At 39.4% G+C, this 25,531-nt stretch overlaps 1 protein-coding gene across 3 annotated transcripts in view; it reads left to right on the forward strand.

The window, feature by feature from the left end:
- The first annotated feature begins 3,720 nt into the window (after nucleotides 1-3,720).
- The window catches only part of dlg3 (discs, large homolog 3 (Drosophila)), a 380,072-nt gene continuing 358,261 nt past the window's right edge, over nucleotides 3,721-25,531 (forward strand). For 2 of the 3 annotated variants that reach the window (XM_028815836.2, XM_051934945.1), the window contains exons 1-2: nucleotides 3,723-4,061; nucleotides 6,190-6,321. In XM_028815836.2, coding sequence (XP_028671669.1) covers nucleotides 4,043-4,061; nucleotides 6,190-6,321 — 151 coding nt within the window. In that variant the 5' untranslated portion in view covers nucleotides 3,723-4,042. Of the gene's footprint in view, nucleotides 4,062-6,189; nucleotides 6,322-25,531 lie in introns of all 3 variants that reach the window. The other variant, XM_051934943.1, reaches the window with a different exon arrangement.

A 25,531-nucleotide genomic window follows, 5' to 3' on the forward strand; every position in this document is an offset into this window, starting at 1 on the left:
GATCTTCCACACAAGGTATCCTGTCTTATACTGATCAGTGTTGGGAGATACAGTATTCTCAATTATAGAATAAACAAATTTCAAGCCAAAACAGCTTTTGGTAAAGTGCAGCAGCTCATGCATATTTCATAGATAGATAGATAGATAGATAGATAGATAGATAGATAGATAGATAGATAGATAGATAGATAGATAGATAGATAGATAGATAGATTGCAGTTTACTAAAGGCAAAATGAACACACAACCAGCTATATTTAAAAAAAAAAATCCATTTTGATGGCTACAGAGCCAATCTAAGCCCCAGTATAGGTGAAGTATTTGGGTGGTGTCAACACAAGACATTACTCATTGCACTGTAAAGTGAAATAAAAGTAATGTCAAGATTTGTAGAAGGCCAGAACAACTCTTTCAAACTAATACAGTAGATGGCGGCAGCAGCTGGCTGCCATGTGCAATGGGTTTTGGTACCTATGCCTATTACAGAGCGACAGCTACTTTAAATCTACTAAGTGTAACTGGCTAGTTTAACAGGAATTAAGGTTCGAGAGGCTGAGATACAACAGCTCTATTGTGATAGCCCAAGGAGTTTTGTATCTCATTCTTGACCCTAGAAGTATCCTGAAAGTAAACCCTAAATGGTGTTTAATGCCAGCTCCCTACCAGTGGTTTGGTCAACTTAGTGTAACTAATGGTGCAAAAGGAGTGATCACAAATGCTTATCTGGCATGAATGAACTGTAGCCATGCTTGTAAATAGAGAAAATGAATAAGAGAGATGTTTAAAACTTGGACCCATTGTTTTAGTAGGGTGGGTTTCCAACAATCTAAACAATAAGTTCGAAAGGAACACATGATGAAGCCTGGCTCTCAGATGAGCTGCTAGGCTTGATTTTCTGTTTGTTTTATTTTGGCCCTTTGTCTTCTCTCTTCGTTGTCCCTCCCTTGTGTACTCTGATTTACTCATGTTGTTTTTGCTATTTTTTCAGCCCATTGGCATTTCTAATTCTAGGTTAAAGTAGTACATGGAGATGCCTCCCTTCCCTCTCTGTCCCACTTGCAACACTCTGTTTCTCTTGAAAGATAGATAGATAGATAGATAGATAGATAGATAGATAGATAGATAGATAGATAGATAGATAGATAGATAGATAGATAGATAGATAGATAGATAGATAGATAGAATTGTGTGCTAAAATCATTTAATTGTTTCTCTTATTATATATCCTAAAATCTCTATTATATTTCAAAGCTCCCTTTCTAAAGAAAAAAAAGATATGTTTAACACCTGTGGTTTAGGGATAAAAGAATTTTGAGAAAGACAGTAACTGTTAAGAGAGCTAAATTATTATTTAATTTAGATAAAAAGACAAAGCAGGCACAGGTTTTTCTTGTTTTAGATATAGCACAGTTAACAGAGCACATGCCCCAGTTTTGAATAAAAAATGCATATTATTTTTTGCAAAATATAAACTCATCAGATAAGAAGTAGACCACCTTTCTGAGCAATTACAGATGAAAAACACAACTGTTTATTATACTTTAAGACATATGAAATGCAAGCAGAAGATTAATTTGGAATTCATTTCTTCACTCGTTTTCTGTTCCTGATTTCTCCTTTTAGACACAATAAAGTGAACAAACCTCGAGACAAGGGTGGTGAGATTGGCAATCTGCTTGAGCCAGGCTCTTTTCTGAGGATTCACCAGACACAGGCTGCAAGAAACCCAAAATGGTAGTTTGTCCATCAAAAGACACATTTTTTTGCACCAGGTCAATGTACAATCTCCGGTTAATCTAATGTGACCATTTTTGGCATGTGGGAAGAAACATCCTTCCTCTCTGATCTTCAAATGCACAAGCTTCCAACAACATGCACTTTCCTTCCATTTTCTGAACTCACTTCTCCAGCTACAGTTTGACAAATTATAAGAATTAACTGTACCCCAAAACAGATATACTCAGAATAATATCTAAAATAACACAAACAGGGACAATTTTAATTTCAATATATTATATATTTTAAATATGACATTACCATATGTTTAAAGTTTATAATCTATATACTGTATATAATAATCAATGTATGCGTGTGTGTGTGTGTGTGTGTGTGTATGTATGTATGTTGCGGCATCACTTCCGAACGGCTGGGTCAATTTTCATGAAACTTGGTACACATGTTTCTCATTGGTCGACTAAAAATACTGTAGGGTGAAATCAACCCTAACCCACCCCCTTCTGGGTAGTGTGGGGGGTGATCTTGCGGTCTTGTATGCATGTTATCATCTATTCCAGGGGTGGGCAGATTCAGTCCTGGAGGGCCGCAGTGGCTGCAGGTTTTTGCTCCAACCCAATTGCTTAATAAGAAGCCCTTATTGCTCAAGTAACACTTCAGCTTCACTTTAATTGTCTCTCTCGTTAAGATTTTGAACCCTTATTGCTTATTTTAGTCTTAAACAGCTGTATTCTTGGTTTTTAATTGCTCCTAATTAGCAATACCATGCAAATGACAAAAGAGACCAGCATTTCTCCATTTAGCTTGTTTTCATTTACACCTGTGTGTATTTATCATGCACTATTTGGTTTAATTAAATACTTGGAAGGAAAGTGAAGAGAAAAAAGTGAAGCACTGAGAATTACTCGTCTGTTTTAGACTTCAAATCATTTGGATGATATCCTTAGAAAGGAAAATAAATCTAGGATATGAGAATGACCTGACATGGCAGCGTTACAGCACTAGCAAGCCATGAAATTAAATAATTGACAAGGATTGGTTTCTAATTAAGCAACTGGGTTGGAACAAAAACCTGCAACCACTGCGGCCCTCCAGGACTGAATCTGCCCACCCCTGAATTCTATTCGACACTCAGAAAGACCACCAGAGGGCGAACTGGAGGTGACTGCCAGCATTCTTTAAGTTTGAGCACCACCGCGTCCCTGTTGCTTTTGAAATTAAAGAGAGTTGGCCGGTCCCGAGCGTCAGCTGGATGATAACATACATACAAGACCGCAAGAGAAGCACATTAGTGAGTCTTCATTGTTTGTTAGTTTATTTTTGTTTTTAAAGTGTTTTTTTAATTATATTTTTCTCAAACAATTAAAAAAATAAAACGCTTTATTTTCCTCTGGGTATTTCAGCTAGTTATCTGCTATAACTGTGTAACAGTTCGTCACCCATTCCGGGGTTGTTTCTGTCTTTCTGCCCAGTTGCTGTCAGGATACATTCCATCAGCTAGATATTTTGAACTAGGTAAAGTGGGCCAAGAAGGTATGTATTAATGAATGTTGAATACATAACCTATATATTTGTGCTACAGAAGAAAGACAGAATTAAAGAAAGAAATTAATGAATAGTGAGGGAGGATGTAATTTCTGCACAGATTCATCCTAACTTAGTACTCAAGCTGTACTCCAAATACATTATGGTGCCAGAAAACATTCAACATATCACAAATATTGTTAGAATCATTTTGATCATACCTATTGGTTCTCCTTTGTAAATACCCGTCTCCCCTAAAGTTTCACATTTACTTAAAATTGTTTAAGTTTAGCACAGACAGAAGTTCAGCTTTGTTTTAGTGAAAAACTTTTGCCAACATATTACATACAGTGTGCCATGGAAGAAGCGGGCATCAGTACTCAGACTGACAGTTAACTCCTCTTTAAAGAGGGAGGGACGAAAAGGTCAAGCACAAAGCCACTGGGACTGGAGATTCGCAAGGAGCGCCCCTGTCCCACTAGGAGGGAAAGTCCGCACTCCGCATGCAAACTGCTTGCAGGGAGGGGTTAGCCTGACCAGGAAAGCGCCCAGACTTCACCAACTTTATTCTTTCCAGCATGTCGAATGATTAAATAAACAGAGCAGCACAATAAGGAGCGGTTAAGTTATAAACGCTAAGTAAACACGTGGATAACAAAAGCAAAACGCAGATCGTTTACTCGAATAGCGAGGCAGGTCTGACAGTGCTGATCCATGGATTGCAGTAGGACAGAACGAAAGTAATTGAGTTCGCCTAGATCTTGTGAAAAACAGAAGCTCGCACAATGGTCCACAACAAGTACGGTGAGTAGTACATTTTAGCTACACTGCCTGGCGCATTGCTGCACACCTTAATGCCGTGTAAATTGAATGGTAGGTTTCTTTCGCGATCGCATGGAATAACGGTTTGTATCCTTTTTCCTTAATTTCTCCAAACGGCGCCTACGAGCTCTTGCGGTTTCTGTGCGCCTCTAGTTTTTTTCCAGTATTCTAAAGCAATGTGAAATCTAAAACATGCAGTGGCACCCATGGTTGAGCATGGTGTTGCCCGCCTGTTGATTATACTTTGTGTATTTCAATCGAGTTTTTTTTTTTTATTCTTCTTAAGTAGGAGTGCTACGAATGACTTTTATTTTAATTGTCGTTATCGTCTTTCTTCTTTTTGCGTAAGTGTCGTTTGATCGGCTACGTGTGAGAAAATCCACGTGATTGACCCGGAAAACACCTGTCCACAGGCGGTAAGAACGGATTCGCAGCCACACCTGACCAGCTCATACGATGCGGCGATCTCCGATATGTCTGGTACCTGAACGCTGCTAACTCTGCCTCTTACCAGTAAGGGAGCACTAATGGGACAACGCGGCCAGTTAATACCAGGTGCCCAGGTACCCTGCCCTATGGAAGCGCGTCGCTTTGCGCTGCGAGGTTACCTGAGTTGAGGGTACGCGCCCACGCATCAGCTGTCTGCCAACGTCAACTGCGGGCGTGGGCTAAGGCGGAAGTTTCCTTAGATAAACCTATGAGCTGTTTTTAAAAATCTGTCTTCTGTCCTTACTCCTTACTGTCCGATAGAGACGTCTTGCATAGCACGACCTGCTTATACCTCACGGTTACAGAAAGAAATTTCTAAATAATCATCGCCGTCCGTCGTTTTGACACGGGGATCAGCCTTAACATTTATTGGAATGACTGGACGGCTAATTAGTTTAATCATTTTGGGAGAATCTGAAGGAAACACTAGGCATGTAGTAGAGATCAGTTTGAATTGCACATGGGAAGTGAAAATATTTATATGGTACTATTCTAGGTAATGCAGTGACAGTAGAAGTATAAATGTTTATAAAAACACTTGATTATTATTAAGTGATTCCATTAGGATGGCACATTAGTACAGTGGTAAGAGCTCCCTGTCACTGTCCCTGTGTAGCGTTCACATTTTAACTGTTTCTGTCTGCATTGTTCTCCATGTACTTTGTCTTTTCTCCACTTGTCACAGATATCTATCTATCTATCTATCTATCTATCTATCTATCTATCTATCTATCTATCTATCTATCATTATTCTTTTATGCTATTTATTGAATTAAGTAAAACACATGAGAGTAGATGACTGTAAATATATAATTATATCCATATCCCACTGGAACAGATCTAATATGCTCTATTTCCAGCATTTCTCTTCAAAAAACTGAAAAAGAAAATAAAAGTTCCAAATCTATCTCACAATGTTATAGTTGCCACACAGTGAGTGAAATAATTAATTGTGATTAACAATTTGGCCATAAAAGTAGGATAAACCATCATAGCACAGGAGGATACCACAGCAAAGCCACCAAGGCTAACTAGTCCTCACCTGTGATTATGGATTTTAGAGGTAGAGACTGAGAGGGCCATCAGGTTCCATGCTATAAATAATGTCATTCTTAACTTCCTTCTTAATTTCCCAACTTGGTTTTCAGGCACCGCGATATTAGAATATTTATTCTCTAATGTAGCTCATGGACTTGACTTTTAGTGGCCTGTAGTGGCTGCCTTTTTTTTTTTCAAATAGTAGACTCTACCTTTCTCTTCTTACTGCCCAATTTCTCTCTCAGGTGTCATATATCTTCTGATGTCATTCTATTTGTAACTGCGTATAATAACCTCAAAGTACAAAGGTGCTGGTTTCCATCTCATATTGTAGTTGTTAACCATTCAAGGAGTCTTTCTGTTCAGTTAAATATATGCTTATTGCATATTGTGAGCTGTGTGTGTTTATAAGACTTTGGGGCTCGTGTTCACTGCTCTGTAAAGTAAGGAGTACACTTTGAACAGCAGTTGTCCCTCCATCTTCTGCCAGATCATTGCCTAGTTATTCTAATGTTTAACCTTGGCTTGTCAGAACTCATGCTCTGCACTAGCATTTCTTGTCACACTGTTTCTCTTTTGGCAGACACTAAGCGTGCCATGGACCTACTAAATCAGTACCAGGCCAGACTGAACGAAACTGAGGAGCAGTCCCTGAAAGTCTCATTGAACAAGGTGTCTGCACTTTTTGGGAGTCGGCTCTTCCAAGCATTGCTGGGTAAGCATCTGTCTATCTGAGTTTTCATCATATCCACTCTGCCTAACCCCCCCCCCCCCAATCAAAAAGTAGCTTACATAGGATTATCCCAACAGGCTGAGGGCCTGAGAAAGAGCTCAGTGAGAATTTTCTTGTTCCCTTTTAACTGTGACCCCAGATCAGTGAAAATATCATGTCTGTTTGTGTTTGCACAGGCCTAAAACCAGTTTCCACCGGATTATCTTTCTCAATCTCATTTGTACACTCAGAGCTGGCAGGATTGACTTATGCATCTGGGTTATCAGACTAGGATGGAGTGACGTTCTTCTGCTAGTTCAGATGGAGTCAGCAGTGGGAGAATGCTTTACATTTCTCTGACCTTCTGAACATACCATTATTAGTTACTCATTCATCATCTTAGAGAGTCAGTGCTTTGAGTCAGCCTCGTCGACACCCCCATACACCCACTCTCATCACTATGCCTATGCAGCCACATAAACCTTTTCTACTATAAAGTGCTGTGGATCTCACTTGGAAGGCTAATCTAGCAGGTACTACATTGTCAGTGCATCTCATTGGAACCCAATGAAAAAATTGTATTCACCCATGAAGTTTCATAGCCTTCAAGGTATCAGCTTGGCTAATATTGACATAAAACCTTTTTGAGTAAATTATTATTTCAGTTGCAATGCCAATGTATGCCTCCATCATTTTTATTTTTCAGATTTGGTTAATTCAGTACAAGGCTTTGGGTGCGGTAGTCTATCCATAACTACATCAGACATATCACAGGTACTAACCCAGTATCATCACAGAGAATATTCACCTATTTTTGATGGCCCACCCAGGATTTGTTCCTGCCTAATTTTGTTGGGAAATGCAATAGCTCCCCATGACTCTGAAATACGTTAGCAAGCTGAAGAATGGCTAGATAACAATCTAATTTCACTATTATGTGTTATTGTTCTCAAATTCTGATTGATTATTTCTTGTTTTGTTTTGTTTTTTTTGCCTTTTATGTAACACGCAAGACTCTTTGTATTGACCCTGCTGACCAACCGAACTGGATTTAAACAGAATGTTTGAAAACTAACCTTATTTAGGTACAAGCAAGGATAGATTGGAAATGTTGGTGTTTGAAGCTGGGTTGTTTGATGTCACATAAATGACTAAATTGTGTAGTCCTATCCATCTTCTGTACATTTTTGGCACATTTATTCCATTAGATGTTTAAGGGAATATCAGGCAGAAGCGTACACAGGGCACAAGTCCACTGCAGGGCACATTGATATACGGGTCAGTTTGGAGTCACTAGTCAACTGAACTTGCATATGTTTGGGATGAGGGAGTGAAAGTACAAGGAGAAAGTCCATGTAGGTATGTGGAGAACATCCCAGCAACTGAACACAGGCAGGTCCGTAGAGCTACAAGGCAGCAGTGCTGACCTCATTGCTGCTCATATTGTTCAGTGTCCCTCTCCTCTAATATTCAGAGAATATCTCATCTTCTGTTGTTCATTTTGCTCAGGATATTGGTCAGAAGCTCATTCCTGCCTTTAACTGAACTCCACAATTAGTTTTCATACTTACAAGTTTCCATAGCATGTTGCCAAGTTAAAATTTTCAGTGGTTTTTTATGCTGTATTTGGCATTGCTGAGCAAACGGTAATTTCAGTAAAATATTAGGCATCAAATCATTCTGTAAGTACATGTATTGTACTTACAGCTATACTGAGATTAAACATAGATAAATGAAACATACACCCCTTTAAATAAATGAATGAATATATTTGCTCTATCTATCTATCTATCTATCTATCTATCTATCTATCTATCTATCTATCTATCTGTCTGTCTGTCTGTCTGTCTGTCTGTCTGTCTGTCTGTCTGTCTATTTTATATGATTAGTTCTCCATAATTAGAAGAACTGTACAGCAAAGCTGTATTACTCCTTTAAGGTTCATGCAGAAAAATAAAATGCCCACATTCATATTTTTTTCTAGACAGCATCCTTTTTTTAGTTGCGTATTTAAGTTCTGGGTCACACAAGACTGGACCCCATCCTAGTAGAATCTGGCACTAGACAAATATCTATTATGCTTCGGACACCAGTTTATTGCAGTTCACACTCATGCACACACCTTCAACACACATACACAGAGTCACCAATCCATCTATTATACAAATGTTTGGAATGTGGGAAGAAAAAGACAAACTTGCAAATACACAGGGAGACCATGTAGAACAAAGGTGTGGCTACAGGTTGACAAGTGGTGGGCTGTACCCACCCAATTGGGTTGTCTGCCTACCCAATGAAAAATAAAAAAACAGCAAAACTAAGGTTTTAGCTTACTTTGATACGTATCTTTGTAACACCACTGGGACAAACTCCTCACAGATTAGACTTGGCATGGGATTCAGAGTAACGGTAGTTCTGTGAGGCAACAGAGTTGGCCATTGCACTACCATTATACCTTTGCTAATTAACCAACATATTAAACAATTTAAATACATTTTGATTCTTTAGTAGAAATAAGACAAAATATAGATAAATAAATAATTGAGTACATGCACCGGGCATACAAAGAATGGGTATCTTAACTGGGTCTGTTTCCTATTTCAGAGCCCTACACTGCAGGGATATATTTTGCCTTCCAGCAACCTTGAACTTGATCAAGACAGCTGGATGGATGCATACACACACACTGACAAATTATTAAAAGTTTTAGAAATACAGAATACCAATGTATCAAATGCGCTCAATCCAATTCAAACAATCAAACAATGTTTATTTTATACATTGTCTATCTATTATGAAAACCACCACAGGGCACTTTACAGGTAGAACTGATTTTTCCTACTGTATTTTTTACAGCTGGAGTGCAAACAGGTTGATTGAAGTGTCACACACCCCGGGGGGCTAAACAAGCATCCTTGTGGTCTTATCCACAATACACTACTACTTGTTAAGCTTCAGGGCAGCAGAGGACCCCAGCAGTATCTGGCATGGAGTAGGAAAGTAGCCCAAGCAGAGTGCTAGTCTACAGCAGCACAACAAAGAATCTACCAAAACAATACAGCATAAAGCAATGTACAAAAATGTGAAAAAATATATTTCACAACCTGGGTATTAAACTGCCAGAAAGGATCCTACTCCGTTGAGCCCTTGAGCAAGGCCGTTAACTTGAAAATTGCTGACCCTGCAATGTGACCTCCAAATGTCATGTGAAAAGACTATTTCCCTTTGGGAATTAATACAGTGAACAAAAAAAAGATATCAGGCTGCCAATCAAGGGACTTCAGCTATTTGGTTTACTATATTGTATTAATTAGTAGAAAATGTTCCTTGGCTAGTAAAGCACGTGCATTCCTAACATTGCAGTAAACTGAGGAATGTTATTGAAAGTATAATGAAGTTGATTTAGTACTTGTGCTTTTACTTGGAGGAGTTTCCCGTTTAATTTAGCCTCCTTTTCTGTATCCCCTGTTGCTTACAGCTGGCATTTTTAGGTATGTAAAAGTGACAAACTCAAATTTTCTAAACATATTTGTCATTTTGCTGTATGTTTTGGCACTTCAACAAATGTTATTTGGGCCAAGTATATTTAACACAAACATTGACACTTATTTGAATGTCTGATCAGTTTTCACATTGATTTAATCTTAATGAACACAAAGGTGGTGCAGTGGCTGGAGCTACTGCTTCAGAGCTGTAAAGTTCTTAAGTCATATTCCCACATTTTCCTTACCAGTGTGAAGATTTCATGGTCTCCTAAAGTTTTCCTTCAGGGATTCTAGTTCCCCCTTCATATCCCAAAGACCAGTAGGTTTGGCAACTGGAAACTCTAAATGACCCCAGTCTTGGTTTGTGAGCGAGTGAATGTACCCTGCAGTGGTCTAGCATCAAATCTGCGATTAATCCTGCACTTTGTTTGATGTGACATGGTTCACCCCGTTCCTGAAGTATGCAAGTTCAGTAATTAACAGCATATATTTAAATTAACTCAGGGGAGTTCTCCAAATGAAAGATGACAGTAATAAAAAAATGGACTCATTGTTTCCTTGTCCATCCATCCATTTCCTTAGCCTGTTTAACTTAAGTTTATAGTTGCGGTCAGGCCAGTGCCTTTTTCAGCAGCATCATAGCAATGACATAAATCAGCACTGAATGCGGTGCCAGTTCAACTCATGGAATAATCACATGTACAGTATCAACTTTCTAACAAATAAAATCATTTCTTGCTGTCATTGTGATATTGTCACAAAACAGAAAGAACCAATTTAAGAGAAACAGAGAAATACTGACACCCATCATTGTGTGCTGCTTTATATATGCGGACTTCCCTTTGAGTCATACTTTATTTAATTAATTACTTACTCAAGTAACAAAATACATCAAACAACTAACAAAATATTTGGCTGTTTTAGAATCTCAACATAAAGAACATTATTTTCTCAAAACTGCTCAATCCAATTTAGAGTCATGGAGGGCCATTGACTATTCTGACAACAAGGGGCACAGGGAAAAAATAAACACTGGATGAAGTGTCAGTCCATCTTACACTCATGGAAGCAATTTATAATTGTCTATGCACCTATCCCACAGGTCTTTGGAGATGTACAGAGTGTGGAAAGCATACCCCCAGACACAGACAGACAGACACCAGAATGTCCAAACACACTTCTTTTATTTTCTTTCAGCACCACAATGCCTTCCTTCACCAACTGTTTCTTCTTCTCTTTCTCTTTCTCTCTTCTTCTTCTCCTCTCACCTTCGACCTCCTCTCTCTCTCTCTCTTCTTCTTCTTTCTCTTCTTCTTCTCTTTCACCTTCGACCTCCTCTCGCCCTCCTCACAAGCTTCGTCTTCTTCCTCCCAACTCTGGCTCTCCTAGTGGAGGGAGGCGGCCCCTTTTATTATGACCTGGATGAGCCCCAGGTGCTCCCCCTGACATCTCTTCCTGGTGTGGCGGAAGTGTCAGGAGAGCACCTGGAAGCACACCGGGTGCCCTTGGGAATACTTCCGGCAGCACTTCCTGGTGTGGCAGAAGTGCTGCCATCCAGGACTCCCTAACTGTCCGGGCGCCCCCTGGCGGTGGCCACATCTTCTCACAGTGGTGAGTGTCCTTGCTCCATTCCTGTGGCCCCCGATTAGGCCCAGGCGGCTGCCCTCTCGTGGCCGAGGAGAAGTATCGTCCAACTTGAGGACTGTCCAGGCGTCCCGGCCGGGCAGTGACCCCGCTCATCCGTGACAAGAGTAAACCGGCATACCCGGAGAAACCCCCACACAAACGTGAGAAAAAGGACAGACATCACACAGACAGGAAGTTGGCACAAGATGTGCCCCTGAAACACTGGATTTGTGAGGCAGCATCCTAAACCACTATGGCACTGTGCTGCTCACAGTAATAAAAAGGATATTAAAGAAGATGAGTGCACACTTGTCAGTTATACAGTGGATTGTCTTTCTCACAGTTATTTCCCAATATTGATACATTCGCTCAGAAGTTGTCTTTTTTTATTTATGGATACATTTAAAAACATATTACTGATGCAACATAAACTGAAGATTCCAAAAACTCTAAGGAGGAGTAAGTGGGGAATGAAAGTGAATACAGATTACCATTGACAATGTGCTAATATGCTGTCTTTTTAGATTTTATATGTTTCAGCATTAGAGGTGGCACGGTGGCGCAGTGGTAGTGCTGCTGCCTCGCAGTTAGGAGACCCGGGTTCGCTTCCTGGGTCCTCCCTGCGTGGGTTTCCTCCGGGCGCTCCGGTTTCCTCCCACAGTCCAAAGACATGCAGGTTAGGTGGATTGGCGATTCTAAATTGGCCCCAGTGTGTGCTTGGTGTGTGGGTGTGTTTGTGTGTGTCCTGCGGTGGGTTGGCAACCTGCCTGGGATTGGTTCCTGTGTTGGCTGGGATTAGCTCCAGCAGACTCCCGTGACCCTGTGTTCGGATTCAGCGGGTTGGAAAATGGATGGATGGATGGATGTTTCAGCATTGTCCACTTATCTGAGAAACTTTTGGAACAATAGTGAAGAAGTCATTGGCACATTCAGATTCCTCTTTTTTCCCTTCTGAAGTGTTACCCAAGTTAGAAACATCTCTAGAGAGCCCAGCACAAGCTCAAGTGGGTCCTTGAATAATTGGCAGTAATGCCCTCGCAGGGTGAGAAAGAAGCAGTTTATGAAAAGGCCCTTGCTTTGTTCAGCAGTCGCAGATTCAGCCGTGAGGACATGTTCAATTTTCATTATACAAAGCCTTCATGTGTAATGCTCCAGTTTTTCATATCTCCTCATATGGTGCGAGCAAAAAATAGTAACTAATTTAATCACAGCTAGCAGTACTCAGTGAATGGCAAAAGTATAATTACGCAAAGCATCAGAATTGAGAAAAAGGAGCGCTGGTTTGCAATACCTTCATTATCAAGTCTACTATTTTTTTCCTACAAGTGCACAAACAGGTGCAAAAGGAATGTGCAATAATTTCTTTTGAGTTTTTTATTTTTACTACATTTAGGATAGTATATAGAAGAGAATAGAAATAGGTTTAGCATTCTCTTGCTGTCCCATTTTCTGTGTTTGAAATTAAGACCATAGCCCTCTTCTTGCTGGGGCAGCACTTGTGAGAAGACACCTACAACAGCCATTATCCTAGTGTCTGGTACTGAGTGATAAGAGGAGGTATTGCTTGAGAAACCACTTAGTGCCAAACCCTTTCAAGTGTTTTCTTAAATTAGACTTTGAATATTTGACCTTGGATCTAAGAGTCTGTTGGCAGGAATGTAACATTCCTTGGTGGGAAGAGGGAGGATTTGCCTCTAAGTTCAGTAAACTCAGTGCCATGTCCTTCTTGCCTGTAAATTTCAGTTGCGATTAGTGTAGCTAGTATTGTGACATTATGGCCAGTGTGACAGGTTCGACTCCTCAACTGGTCACTGCCAGTGTGGAGTTTGCATATTCTTCTTGTGTCTGCATGTTTCTGATATTTTGTTGTTGTTTCTCCGGTTACTCTAGTTTGCTCCTAATACTGTCACTAAACAGATCCAGTGTGATCTTTTGTTGGCAAGAGCATCTCTGTGCCCTATACTGGAAAGGCACCCTTTCCACAGTTTGTTCCTGCCTTGTATCCAACTCTGCCTTGTATCTAACTCTCTGTAATTTTGTACAGGAGTTGGCTGTTGAGTTGATGGCTCAAAGTATCAGTTTCCCAGGTTCACTTATTTGCTCAGCCATTACTTTAAGAGTAGGGAGCAGGTTGAGGAGACCCTGGAGAGGCAGAGATATGCTGCAGAGAGGAGAGAAATGAAGATCAGTAGGAACAAGACAGAATTCATATGTGCGAATGAGAAGGAGGTCATTGGAGTAGTGAGGATGCAGGGAGTAGAGTTGGTGAAGGTGGAGGAGTTTAAATACTTGGGATCAACAGTACAGGGTAATGGGGATTGTGGAAGAGAGGTGTAAAAGAGAGTGCAGGCAGGGTGGAATGGGTGGAGAAGAGTGTCGGGAGTGATTTGTGACAGACAGGTATTAGCAAGAGAGAAAAGGAAGGTCTACAGGATGGTAGTGAGACCTGCTGTGTTATTTGAGTTGGAAATGGTGGCACTGACTAAAAAGCAGGAGGCAGAGCTGGAGGTGGCAGAGTTAAAGATGCTAAGATTTGCATTGGGTGTGACAAGGAAGGAGAGGATTAGAAATGAGTACATTAGAGGGTCAGCTCAGGTTGGATGGTTGGGAGACAAAGTCAGAGAGGTGAGATTGCATTGGTTTGGCCATGTGCAGAGGAGAGATGCTGGATATATATGGAAAAGACGCTAAGGCCTAAGAGAAGGTTTATGGATGTGGTGAGTGAGGGCATGCAGATGGTGGGTGTAACAGAGCAAGATGCAGAGCCCCTAATGGGAGCACCCAAAAGATGAAGACCAAGAGAAAATCACCATTACTGCATACATTTCACAATGATATAATTGTTTTGGGATTTGAGCCCAAGACTCTGGAACTGCAAGATAACAGTATTGAAAATTGTACACTGTATCACAATGCCACACTAGTCAAGAAACAACACATTATTTAAAAACTACTCAAGCCCCTAGTACACATAAGTATGATGATTCTAGAGTCATATAATGCAGAGGTGCCAGTTAATTCTAAAGAATTGTCCTGGGTATAGAATATAGACCCAAAGTAGTGGAAGTATTATTTTAGAAAAGCTATTGTTTGTTTCAGAATTTATTGTTGTGATATGAATACTACAGACCACTGATTGACTGTTGTTAGCTGTGCTCATTGTCAGAAACAACCAAGTTGTTTAAGTGCAAGTTTGTTTTTCTGCGTTAACATTCACTTCAGTGCACATACTTGTACAATGCATTCACTTGTTCAGAGCTTACTCAACATGAATAGATTTAGTGAAGCGTGATACAAGACGCAACATGAATAATGCACACCAAGCTGTAGTAAGCTGGCACCTAGAATTTATGTAGTTTCGGGTTGATACTAAGGTACCAGACATGCATACATACATACATACTTACCTACATAGTAATATGGTCGCAGAAAGGAACAGATGATGTCAGAATAGACCACTTCAGATTAAGTTGGGATGGGAAGCTGAACATTTTTTTGTACTGTTCTTTCCAAATTGTTCATTTTATTAGTATTAGTATAACTTGTACTTCTACTCATACTTCATTTCTATCCATCCTTATTTGCAGGGTACTTGATCCTAACCCATACCTAATAAGAAGATGGACAGAGTGTCAGCCCAGTACAGTACACATGTGGTCACACACATCCACAATGACTCATACTGGGCCAATTTAGGCTCCCTAATTAATCAAGTACATCTTTGTCATGTGAAAACGAAAATGGTGTAACTTGAGAAAAAGCTAGGTGTGAGCTTCACACACACAGTAACAGGACTAAGTGTCAAACATAAATCTCTTGAAACATTGAGACAGCAGACCTGCGATCCACCTCTGATTTATTTTGTTTCATTATTAATCACATATAAAAGTATAATAAAAGTTAAGGGAGTGTGCCTGGAACTGATTGGTTTTTGATGTTTTCAGTATACCTAAATTTACTATTAGTGCTTTTGCAGAGCATTCTCAGGCCTGTTTTTTGTTCCTGTTGGCTTCATCAGGCTGTGAACTCCGTCACACATTGGGATGGTTTGTGAGTGAGTGTGAATTGGCAGGGATGAGGCGCAGCACCTCCAACTCTGAGACCATGGTCCTCAGTAGGAAAAAGGTGGACTGTCCTATCTAAGTGAGAGGTGATTTACTGCCTCAAGTGGAGGAGTTTAAGTACCTTGGGGTCTTGTTCATGAGTGAGGGGAAAAGAGATGGTGAAATCGACAGATGGATAGGGGTGGTGAGCCCAGTTATGTGGTTGCTATACCAATTTGTAGTGGTGAAGAAGGAGCCGAGTTGGAGGATGAAGCTCTTGATTTATCAGTTGATCCACATCCCTACCCTACACCTATGGTCATGAGCTTTGGGTAATGACCAAACAAATGACATCCTGGGTACTAGCAGCTGAAATAAGCTTTTAAATAAGCAAGGTGGCTGGGCACTTCCTTAGAGATAGGGTGAGAAACACAGACATTTGGGAATGAACCAATAGAGGTGGTTTGGGCATCTGATATGGATTCCTCCTGGAATCCTCCCTGTGGAGGTTTTATGGGCACAACCAGCTGGCAGGAGACCCCATAGTATGAGTTGGTAAGTATTGCTGGGGAATAGGACGTATGGGCCACACCGTTAAGTCTGTTGCCCCACAACCCAGTTTCGGATAAACAGTGAAACATGAATAAATGAATGAATGAATGAATGAATGAATGAATTTACACTGGGAGAAAAAGACATTGGAGTTTAATTTATAGTCATCTTAATCATTTCCCATTGCAGCATGTTGGAACACAAAAAAACAGCCTATCCAGACTGTATATAAATAATAAAATGCAAACAGTACACAGTACCCTGTTTTTCAAAGATGGCAAATTTCTGATATTTAGTTGTTGTGCTTCTGTTTAATTAGTTTTGCCCTACTGTCCTCCTACTCAGACATGGATCTTGAATTGGTTCAGACTCTAAAATTCCTGTAAAATTTGTTGCCATTCTTTACAGGTGACCTGTGTTGGATATATTACAGATCTGATCTGGTTTGTTTTGTTTTTTTTTCAGAGACTCCAAAGATAGGCAGATTAGTTAGTTGATGCTTCTAAAATGGTGAGTGGGCTCTGCAATTAATCAGTGTCCTGTCCAGGATTTTCTCCAGCTTTATATTTATTGTATTGACTCTGGTTCCCCCATCACCCTGAATTCACTTAAATTAGTTTTAAAAAGTTGTGCTAGGTCATATTAAAATGATAATAGTAATATGCATTATGCTAATGATCTGGGCATCACAGTGATGAAGTATTTAGTGTTAATCCCTTACAGCTCCCCATTGTCAGCCTGTTCATTGTCTTTGTGGACTTTGCCCAAAGATGTGCAGATAAGGTTAATTGTTGCCTCTAGACTGGGCACTTCTGAATGAGTGTAAGAGTCTCTCTTCCAAAGTTGGTTTGTGCCTTTGCACCTAATGCTGCCAATTCAAAGTGCAGCTCCAAGCTACCCAGTATGAGACTATAGGCCGGTTAAGGAAATGACTGAATGACTAATGGAAATGACTGTAACCAGTAAATATGAATGAACAAAGATCCTATGTTGTAAATACCAAGTGGAATCATAAAGCTGATTATTTTTTGTCACAACATGAAATCAATGGTGGGTACGAGTTTGTTGTTGTTCGTATACCATAGAGATTAAACAGTCTTTGGTCTCTGAGTAATATAAGCAATGGTTATTTAAAGATTTTTGTTTTCAGGGCCACCAGTAATTATCAGTGCAATCAAAGAACCTGCAGAGTGCAGTCAGCTATAGAACTAAATGACCAAAGCCATTCAGCATTTGATAGAACATCATCAGCATTCTGTGTTTGGTCTGTTAATGTTTCAGGAAGGAAGTCCCATGGTAAGAAAGCTGCAGTCTTTTGATAACTGTTCATTTAAGATGCTCCAGTACAATGGAACACAGACTTAGACACAGATGTGGTATAATTTATCACACAAATATATTTAAAGAGGAACATGGCAGTTTTCTGTGAGGGAAGTTCCATTTCATTCATACGGTATTATGCAAGTGAACAGTTGACCTGCTTACTTTAGTGCAGCCACTTTAAGATAGAGTTGTTAGATTAATCTCAAAAAAGCATATATATGATTAGGTCATCAAACATCAAATTGGTCTATAAAAATCAGTATTTATAGATGAAAGCAATATTTCAATAATAACAATGTCAATAACAGTGAAACCCGTACTGTTTTCCTTCCAATTCAAGCTTGTTGACTTCATCGTGTCATATAGTCAGGCATGAAATGCATTATTAAAGTGATTTTGTTAATACACAGGATATAGTGTGCACTTATTAAATATGACGTCTTTCTTTAAACTGTGTAGTTTATGAAGTTCTAATTTGTAATTATTGGGACCATTTGCCCAGCTGTCAAGGAGCAGAATTGAAACAGAGTGGAGGCTGACAAAGGATTGGGTCCGTAGGGCCATATTGTCAAGAGGCATGGTATGGGTTCAAAATGTGTAGGGGGGCAGGAAGAAATCCAGGAGAGTTCCCCCTAAACTGTTGAGTGGCAGGAAAATGATTTGACTTTGATAAGGTGGTGCATGGCTACATATTAGAGAGGGCAGACAGTGTCAGTGTCTGGCTGCAGGTTTTTATTCCAACCCAGTTGCTTAATAAGAAGCACTTATTGTTCAAGAAACACTTCTGCTTCACTTTAGTTGTCTCGCTCGTTAAGATTTTGAGCCCTTATTGCTTATTTTAATCTTAAATGGCTGAATTCTTGGTTTTTAATGGCTCCTTATTAGCAATAACAATGCAAATGACAAAAGAAACCAGCATTTCTCCATTTAGCTTGTTACCATTTACACGTGTGGATTTATCATGTACTATTTGGTTTAATTAAATACTTGGAAGGAAAGTGAAGAGAAAAAAGTGACGAACCGAGAATTACTCCTCCATTTTAGCCTTCAAATCATTTGGATGATAACCTTAGAAAGGGGAAGAAAATCTAGGATATGAGAATTACCTGACATAGCAGAGTTAAAGCTCTACCAAGCCATGAAATTAAATTATTGGCAATAATTGCTTTCTAATTAAGCAACCGGGTTAGAGCAAAAACCTGCAGCCACTGCGGCCCTCCAGGACTGTGATTGAGGACCCCTGTCGTAAAGTGTACCTGGCAACACAGGGAAATCTAGGGCTGTCACACGAGTTATATTTGGATGACATTTATCAGGCATTTCTGACCCTTGAATTAACCTTTTGGATGTGGTTTAAAACTTAATCCCTGTCAGCAGCTCAGTGACGTTAGAGTTCGGGGTGTGCTGGGGTAAAGGCTTGATTTGTAGGGAGAGAATAGGAGTGAGTGTGATCATTGGGTGAGTGGGAAAAGCTAATGTGGAGCTTGAGGCACATGCCTCCCCACCTAATACTTGGGGTTTGTTTTGTTTCTTGTTTCTTCATTTGTAAAATTTCGACTTTTCCTGTGATCATTACTCTCTTATATGTTTTGCTTAGTAAAGACAAGCATTTTTTGATGAATGCTTGGGTGTTGGTTTTCCTTTTTCTGAATTTATGTGGCAAACAGAGGTGCCCCATGCCACAACAGTTACTGGCTTTTTATACCAAAGTCAATTTTTTCTTCTTCAGTTCATTATGTGCTCTGATATGTTTGGGGGGGGGGGGGGGGGGGGGGGTTTGCTTGGGGGAGCGGGAGTCTGTGTCAGATCAGAGTAACTGAAGAAAGGTCAACACAAACATGGGAAGAACAGGCAAGCCCTATGCAGATACTGAACCATTTTCATGACCTCAGAAGAAATTCACTTTATTGATACAAGTTATAAATCAATTATTGAAAATAGTAGGACTATTGATTACAATACTGATTGTTGCATCACTAATACAGGAGCTCAGGCAATTAAAGTAAAACTGACCCTAGATAAAGAGAAGATCTTTTGACAACCGATGATCAAATGATTGCTTCTCATTTTTTTAAGAAGCAAACCAGATATCACGTCTCTTGCTGTTAAAAACCAGTGTCTCCATGGTTTCCTGTCTTAACCACAGATTCCTAAAAAAATGAGCTTCTGCTCTCTGAAAGCAAATGGAATTTTATTTTGTAAATCCTTCGTGCAAAAGCTCAGCTACCCTTGGCAGTTTTAAAATGGTTCTGTGCACCCAAGAGCATATAGAACCAGCCAGAGTAACCAAAAAAAGAGACACATATGTAAATATGTAAAGCCATTTCTCAGAAATTTAATACTAATAATTAGAAGATGCCAGGACTGCACACTGAATGAGTAATAAAAGCCATTTGCTGGTGATTATAACAAAAAGTCAATGCCTGATTGGAAATTCTGGGATTCCAAGAAAAGGGGTTGTCACCTGAAAGCAATTGTTGTCTCCATTTCTCTTCTGCATTTTGTTACATGTTTATTTGGTATGTTTGCTGGCCCTCTCGCCATCTGGCTGACTAGTGAGTGAAAGCTGAACCACAGTGAAGGCTTGTACCCTGTGCAATGTGCTAAATTCCAATTCAGGACAGGTTCAATCTTTGTGCCTGCTGATTTTGTGACCTTCTATTCAATTAAACAGTAAGAAAAAATGCATAGACAGCCTAAACAGGCACAATTTGGACTGAGGTGCTCCACATACGATGACGGAAGATTTCAGGGATGCTGACCCCACACAGCTGCTTCAAATTAAACAGCGGAAGAACAAATCAAGCACTTGACTTGAAGCACAGCTCAAGTAGAGTGCAGACTAGAAAACAGAAAAAAGCTCTTTTCACACAGAGTGCCAAATCTGTGGAATGAATTGCCTAATCATGTATCTAATGCAGAGACATTAGCTGGCTGTAAATGATGGCTGAGTTTTATTCTGACAGCACCATATAAACCCCAATGTATGAATAAACTCAGATATGAGGATTTGTTCCCCGTGCATATATGAAATACTGGCAGCCCACATTTTATCCCGTTTCTTTGATTTTTCTTCTCTTTTATAGGCCTCTATCATTTTACGTTATATGGAATGGACTCACTTATTTTATATGTATGCTTTGTAGGTGTCAAAGACCCACATACTACCTGGCAGAAAGCAGGGGACAAGAAAGTCTGTCACCAGCACTTGCATGACTAGGCAGTTTGTGGAAAGGCTCGCCTACATTGAAGAGGAATCTTTTGTTAATACATGCCAGAATGGCTGGCTACTGTATCATATCTAAAGCAGCATTTTTCAACTGCATAGACTCCAGAATCAAGTGATTCATGCCTTTAGTTTTCTTTTTTTTTTGTTTATTTGCTAAGAAATCACATAGGACAGATGCATCATTTAATTATTTGATGTGGAATATATAAGTAAAATTTAGAATAATACAATAGTGATTTTAGTCACAGCTTTAAGAAAGACAGTCATGTTCTTAGGGCAAGTTGAAGAGCCACATGGCCTCGGCATGAAAATGAAGGAACAGATAATAAAGGCACTGTGTTAAACATATCCTTGAATCTTCTGAATATTTACAAAGGAAACCACATTTTGTAAAACTGATGCTAAATTTGTTGGCAACGTAGAAGTGCTTGGGTGGCAAGGGTTTGCCATGGGACCAGTGTACCAATAGGATGACACTGGAGAGTAGACAGGCCCACTGAGAAGGAGAGATTAATATTGCGCTACAGAGTGTGGAATAACAAGGGTCTCCCTTTGGACTGGAGACCCCTGCGTGTGCTTTGTTTGTACTGGAAATAAAGCACAGGTTTTAGAAGACTTGTAGGAGACAACTATTATATGGCCATTGCATGGTAGAAGTGAGAGAGAGGTAGAATTTTGCCACCTTAAATTCAGGGCAGGCAGGAATGCTGGAAGTTGCCATACATGAATTGTCTTTCTAAAGGACGTTTAATGCTAAAGGATTCCTGGGAAGAGATTCCGAAAATGTTGATGTACTCAAGAATATGCTTGAAAAGAACATGATCAGCGATTATCACAATAAATTTAGACCAGGAAGGTGAAGGCTTACTGGCCAAGTTTAATGAGGGACAGGGAGAGAGGGAAATCAAATAAAAGTGAAAAAGTTTGCAAATTGTGGTTGTGAGAAATGAGAGTAGAACAACAGAAAAGCTGCAATTTAGCTGTGTATGCAAATAACAAAAAAAAATGCAGTGGAGTGTTAGGGTTTGCTTTGGGTCTTATTTGTTCCTCTAATACCTTGCATTTTCACTGCAATCATTTCTACCTGGGGTTTTGCTACTTTCCTTTCACACTAGTTTTACTGAAATTTAGGATCCTTCATTGTACAATTGGGCAGAGTTAGAAACATTCTAACATTATGCACAGACTTCTCAGTGAAGAGATCACATAATAATATTTTCACAATTGTAACATTCTTAAACCCACTTTTATCCAATTCAGTGTTGTTGGGGACCAAACCCTATCCCAGCAGCACTGGGCACAAGTCAGAAATCAACCACGAAAACAACCCCAGTCCATTTCTCACTCACAAGAGCTGACACTGGCAGACATGAGAAGGATGCCCTCACTCCACAGACGACAACCAGGTTGTTGGTAGATACCACTGTGCTCCATGCCACCCTTAATAATAACAATGAAAACAACATAAGCAGTAATAATAATTGCACTGCTGAACACAACACATATTTTAAGAAGGGTTCTAAGCATCAGCCTGTATGGCCTTAGCACCATGGTGTGGACCCATCCCCAGAGATGGAACAAATAGTACAGAAAAGACATTATAACATTAAAACATAACATAATAATAATAATAAATGTTAATACAGTTACTAGTTATTTTTATTATTGTTGTTGTTGTTGTTATTTTAGTCCATAAACCAGTTACTTCTCAACTTACTATTATGTGATAATGTAATGCGGCTCATCTGCAGGTTAAGTTGCAGTCCAGTGATCGCCATATAGCTACAGGACAATGCAGTGTACAGTGGAATGGCACTATATGTAATTACAATTGATAGATTAAATTCTTGTTGTTTTATATGTTTGTGTTTGATGGTCATTGATGCAATAAGTGTCATATACAATAAAAATAATCTATTGATTGAATTCCTTGACAGTGGCTAACACAGTACAACACCCTAGTACTACTGACACATGGAAGTAAGATTAACTTAATTCTACAAATGCTCTGCAGGGCCTCAGGATGTGTATTAAATTACAACCCAAAAGGTAATGTAGAAAATACACCACTACTGCTGCATAATTTTCCAGCTATTAATACCACTATACTTTACATTAACACAACAATCAGAATAGCAAAAATTACAGACTAATGGCATCTGTATTACAACTGTCACAATGCAAGCAAAATATGATAATGCCTTTCCAGATGAGCATGTATCTTCCATCTTGGTTTGATCATTAATTCATTCATCCATTTTTGAACCTGCTTAATACGATTCAAGGTCTCGGTGGAGAGGCAGAGCCTATCCCACCAGAATTAGGAATAAGAAACCAAACCATGATGTCTCATCCAGTTCATCACAAGGCAAAAGCACTTATAATGGCCCAATTTACAGTCTTTATTTAGCATATCACACTTGTTTTGGTATGTGCAAAACAAAGAGAAAAAGAGTTCTCCAAGAAAGCTATTATATATGTTGCATTTGTTAATTGCATAAACAAATCCTGTATAGGACCCTGTCATGGATTGATGCCTTATCCAACTCTACTTCCTGCTTTGTATCCAATATTTCCAGGGCAAGCTCCTGCACCCCCATATCCTTTGATCTGATTAAACGGGTTTCAGAATATTATATTAAGTTACTGTATGTTTTGTACAATTTCTATATACATTAGGCTGTAAAAAAAAAATCTGTTGGGTTTTAATGGCTAACTCTCCAGATTGTTTGCTGGAGAACATAACTAGGTTATTCAGCATAACTTGTCAGAACAGCAGGTAAAGATGAGGACCCAAGAGTTCAACTTAAACCAACTGCAGAGTTCCTACAAAGTTAATGATCGCTATTTGGTTACTGCACAAAGTGTTTGGTTGTACAGTAAATTATGCAAATTCTTGTTGCCATCTGTCAAAACCTTGCAATAGTACTTCAGTTAAGCAGATGAGTTCAGGTTTCATGCTGTTCAAAAAGGTTTGTAAGGGGTGATAACATTCTCAGTTATTGTGAATTTACAAAGACCAATTAATTTTTCTATGACTAGCTTGTTACTTTTTATTTTTATTATAGCTGTTTGGCATTTACTAGACAGTTTTGTTTAATAACAGAAATGTAGAAATGAAGAAGATTTTTTGAATCTGTGTTCATATAAATACTGTATGGTGGCACAGTTGTTAGAGGAGCATTGGTTCAGTTCCTAGCCTGGCTACTATTTCTGAAAGGGAGTGATAGCTCCCTAGTTGGAATAAGTTCTCTTGTAATTGTGGCATTTTAAGTAACCCGAAACTATATAGATATAATGTAAAAAGGCGATATCCCTCCCATAGTGATATGGCGGTAAGAAATCACATAAGAGAAAATAACTTAGTTTTCTTTAATGACAGTTTATGCTGCATTACAGACGAGGAAGCCATGACAACACTTTGTAGAGTTTGTCATTTTCGTCGCTGCGCTGAAAGGATTTTCAGGACAGATGACGTAATCTTCCATCCATCCATTGGCTTCGAGGTTTTTGGCTGCTGTCCAAGTCTTTTATACCGTTTTCTCCATGCGCAGGCCCTTACTTAGGTTCCAAACAAGGCAAGGAGAGGATTCAATTACATCTCTAACATACAGAAATAGTACAATGCCCATTTTTGTAGTTGTACCTTTCTCTCTTCAAATGCTTGCCTAGCAGTTCTAAATGCTGACAGCCCCTGTGTGCTAACTTTAGCCTGGCCTGTACATGTGAGTGGATTTATAAAATAATTTTTGTACAGAACACAGTGACATTAAACTTATTATTCTGATTACATCTACTGTCTGTGGTCTGTGTGGCATTTGCATGTTCTCCCCTTATGTGCATCTTCCCCCCACAGGTTTTTTCTTTTCTTACCAAAATTGCCCAAATTAAATTGATTGTTTTTGCTAAGTGTGTGTATGGTATACAGTAGTGCCTTGTACTTTTTAAAGGTGGATGCGCAAAATAAAGGATGACTTGACACACATAATTATTTCAGAGGAGACTGTGTAACACTGGAGGTAATTGTAAAATAGTGATTTTGATAATAGACCTAACATGGCTGAAGGCATCCATAAAGAAATTTTTAGAATGCAGTCCATTGAAAAATGGCGCATGAAACTACGGATTAAGACTACTGGGTGGTTTATCTGTGTCTGTGGATTTACAAGAGAATGTCAAAATTTTGAAAACTGGTGCAAGACAATCTTAAGTAAATGTAGGGAGGTCAGGGACTGATACATTTTTGGCAGAATCTAGCTTTTCATTTGTCATTGTCTCGGAATGTGCTGCATACTGAAGTTAGGCAACCTTATTTTTAAAATCCAGACATTTTTTATAACAAAGTGCATACAGGTGGCTGGAAGTCATTGTACATTACATTTGTGCTTTTTTCTGAGGCACATCATATCACATGTTCATTCATCAGTGTGCTGTACATTGTGTCAGTGCTTCACTGCCGCACTCCTGCTGCCCAGCCAAGACACTTGGCTCAGGCGCTGGTGCTGCTGGGTTTCTTAACAAGCCTCATTCTCATATACTGTTGAGCAAATGAGTATTTAGTCGGTCTGGGTAAGCATTAGCGTTTTTGACTGCATCATGTATCTCGTACACCATGTAACAGTTCTACTCATGTACAACAACAACAACATTTATTTATATAGCACATTTTCATACAAAAAGTAGCTCAAAGTGCTTTACATAATGAAGAAAAGAAAAATAAAAGACAAAATAAGACATTAAAATAAGGCAACATTAGTTAACATAGAAAAGGAGTAAGGTCCGATGGCCAGGGTGGACAGAAAAAACAAAAAAAAAACTCCAGAAAGCTGGAGAAAAAAATAAAATCTGTAGGGGTTCCAGGCCACGAGACCGCCCAGTCCCCTCTGGGCATTCTACCTAACAAATGAAATAGTCCTCTTTGTAGTTAGGGTTCTCACGGAGTCACTTGATGCTGG

Source organism: Erpetoichthys calabaricus, chromosome 12 (assembly GCF_900747795.2).
Source record: "Erpetoichthys calabaricus chromosome 12, fErpCal1.3, whole genome shotgun sequence".
Classification (NCBI taxonomy): Eukaryota; Metazoa; Chordata; class Cladistia; order Polypteriformes; family Polypteridae; genus Erpetoichthys; species Erpetoichthys calabaricus.